This window comes from Diaphorina citri, unplaced genomic scaffold (assembly GCF_000475195.1).
Source record: "Diaphorina citri unplaced genomic scaffold, Diaci psyllid genome assembly version 1.1 scaffold119027, whole genome shotgun sequence".
NCBI classification, from domain to species: Eukaryota; Metazoa; Arthropoda; class Insecta; order Hemiptera; family Psyllidae; genus Diaphorina; species Diaphorina citri.
In genome coordinates this window covers 1-1,726 of record NW_007495964.1, presented here as the reverse complement: position 1 = coordinate 1,726, position 1,726 = coordinate 1, and the positions used below count along the sequence as shown (strand labels likewise).

General features: G+C 39.9%; 1 protein-coding gene across 1 annotated transcript in view; it reads left to right on the top strand.

The window, feature by feature from the left end:
- The window catches only part of LOC103524143 (ATPase ASNA1 homolog), a gene marked incomplete at both ends in the record, with an annotated part of 10,132 nt that extends 8,503 nt beyond the window's left edge, over positions 1-1,629 (top strand). The window contains 3 exons of the mRNA XM_026833270.1: positions 180-241; positions 972-1,158; positions 1,454-1,629. Of these exons, the coding sequence (XP_026689071.1) occupies positions 180-241; positions 972-1,158; positions 1,454-1,629 (425 nt within the window). The remainder of the gene's footprint in view (positions 1-179; positions 242-971; positions 1,159-1,453) is intronic.
- Between the last annotated feature and the right edge of the window lie 97 nt (positions 1,630-1,726).

The following is a 1,726-nucleotide window of genomic DNA, read 5'->3' as shown; positions in this document are numbered from 1 at the left end:
TTGGTATAGAGAGCAACGCGTTACTAAATCGCGAACGCTGAATGGTTGTATAAAACCTGTTACTCATCGATGACAGTTCATCTTTCATCCGATGAATCAGAGCGTCTGTCCCTTATCACGTAAAAGTCTGTAGTGACGTGTATTAAGGTGGGGGTGTCAGGGAAGTTCGCTCCCCCCAGGTGTTTAAAGTTAATACGTGGAAATGTTGTATAGACGGAATTAAACCTCGTAAACAGGACGGGTCGATGGTATGTGACCAAATCGTCAAGACGAGGGTCTAATTGTAGAGGTCGATGATCTGTCTATTTTGTGTGTACAAGCAAGGGTTCTCTATGCCGGATACACTATTACACGAAGCTAAAGACTAATAGCTCCGGATATACTAGAGAACAAGTTACGTCTGAATTTCTATAGAAAAGCATAGTCGGTTACTATGGTCTTACTAGCAGGAGTATCTGTTACATAATTAATCCGTCTGAATCCCTCGCCCCCGGTTAGTGTCGCTCTCTATTGTGGACACTGGTTGTATTTCTCTGGGCGCCCGTTTCGGCCGCGGCGCCGCCTCACACCGCACGAAAACGTGTCACTTTTAATTTAATTACCTCGTGGCTAAATAGTGTAGTTTGAAGGAGGATGAAACTGGTGATCTGACTTTGAAGACTGTTAAACTTTATTCTTTTTTTCATTTTTTGTTCACCATTCATACCTTCGGTCGAAAGTGGTGAAAGATGTCAAGACTGCTGAGATGTTCAAATGTCAACGGACATGAAATGCCTCCAGATGACAAATTGGTGAAATGTTCCGTGCTAGGTGGGGTGCTTTCTGGTACATTTTAGCAAGCAATAAATTCCAATCTCTCTACTCCTCAACAAAAAATTTTTTAAAAAAAAAAGTATAAAAAAAAAAAAAAAAAAAAAAAAAAAAAAAAAAAAAAAACACACACACAATTTGATTTTTAATCCTTTTTTCAGTGTAAGTAATTCATTTTCTCTTGTTTTATTCGTTTTCAGTTGTAGTCTGGCTATTCAGCTGACCAAAGTGCGAGACTCAGTGTTAATCATATCGACTGACCCAGCTCACAATATTTCCGATGCTTTCAATCAGAAATTCACCTCCACTCCGACCAAAGTAAACGGGATTGACAATTTGTTTGCCATGGTAAGAATTTTTTATTTTAAAGCTTAAAGATAGAGGGAGCTGTACCTGCTAAGGTCTTATCATTCCAAAATCAAAGAGAGAAGGAAGTCAGGATAGGAGAAAGCCAGCTGTTCCAATAACCAACCTTTTCTGTTCAGGATAATATCTGCACTGGGTGGGAATCAAACCTGTGGCCTAGCTCTTACAAGGCAGATGTGCTACTCCCCAAGCTAACTAGGCTGGCTAAAGTAATGTTACATGGCAGGGCAGAGTTCTACCACACTCCTTAATCCCTTCTAATTTATTTGTTCTTCAGGAAATTGACCCCAATATTCGACAAACAGAATTGTCCCAAGATGACATTCTATCAGACGAGGCAAATGGGGGTCCCGGTAACATGTTTGGCGGAGGTATGATTAACGATGTACTGAATGATTTGATCAATGGGTTTCCTGGGATTGATGAAGCCATGAGCTATGCTGAAGTACTCAAGTAAGATATTTTTCTCTCTCAAGTTTCTTCTTCTTCTTCTTCTTCTTCTTCTTCTTCTTCTTCTTCTTCTTCTTCTTCTTCTTCTTCTTCTTCTTCT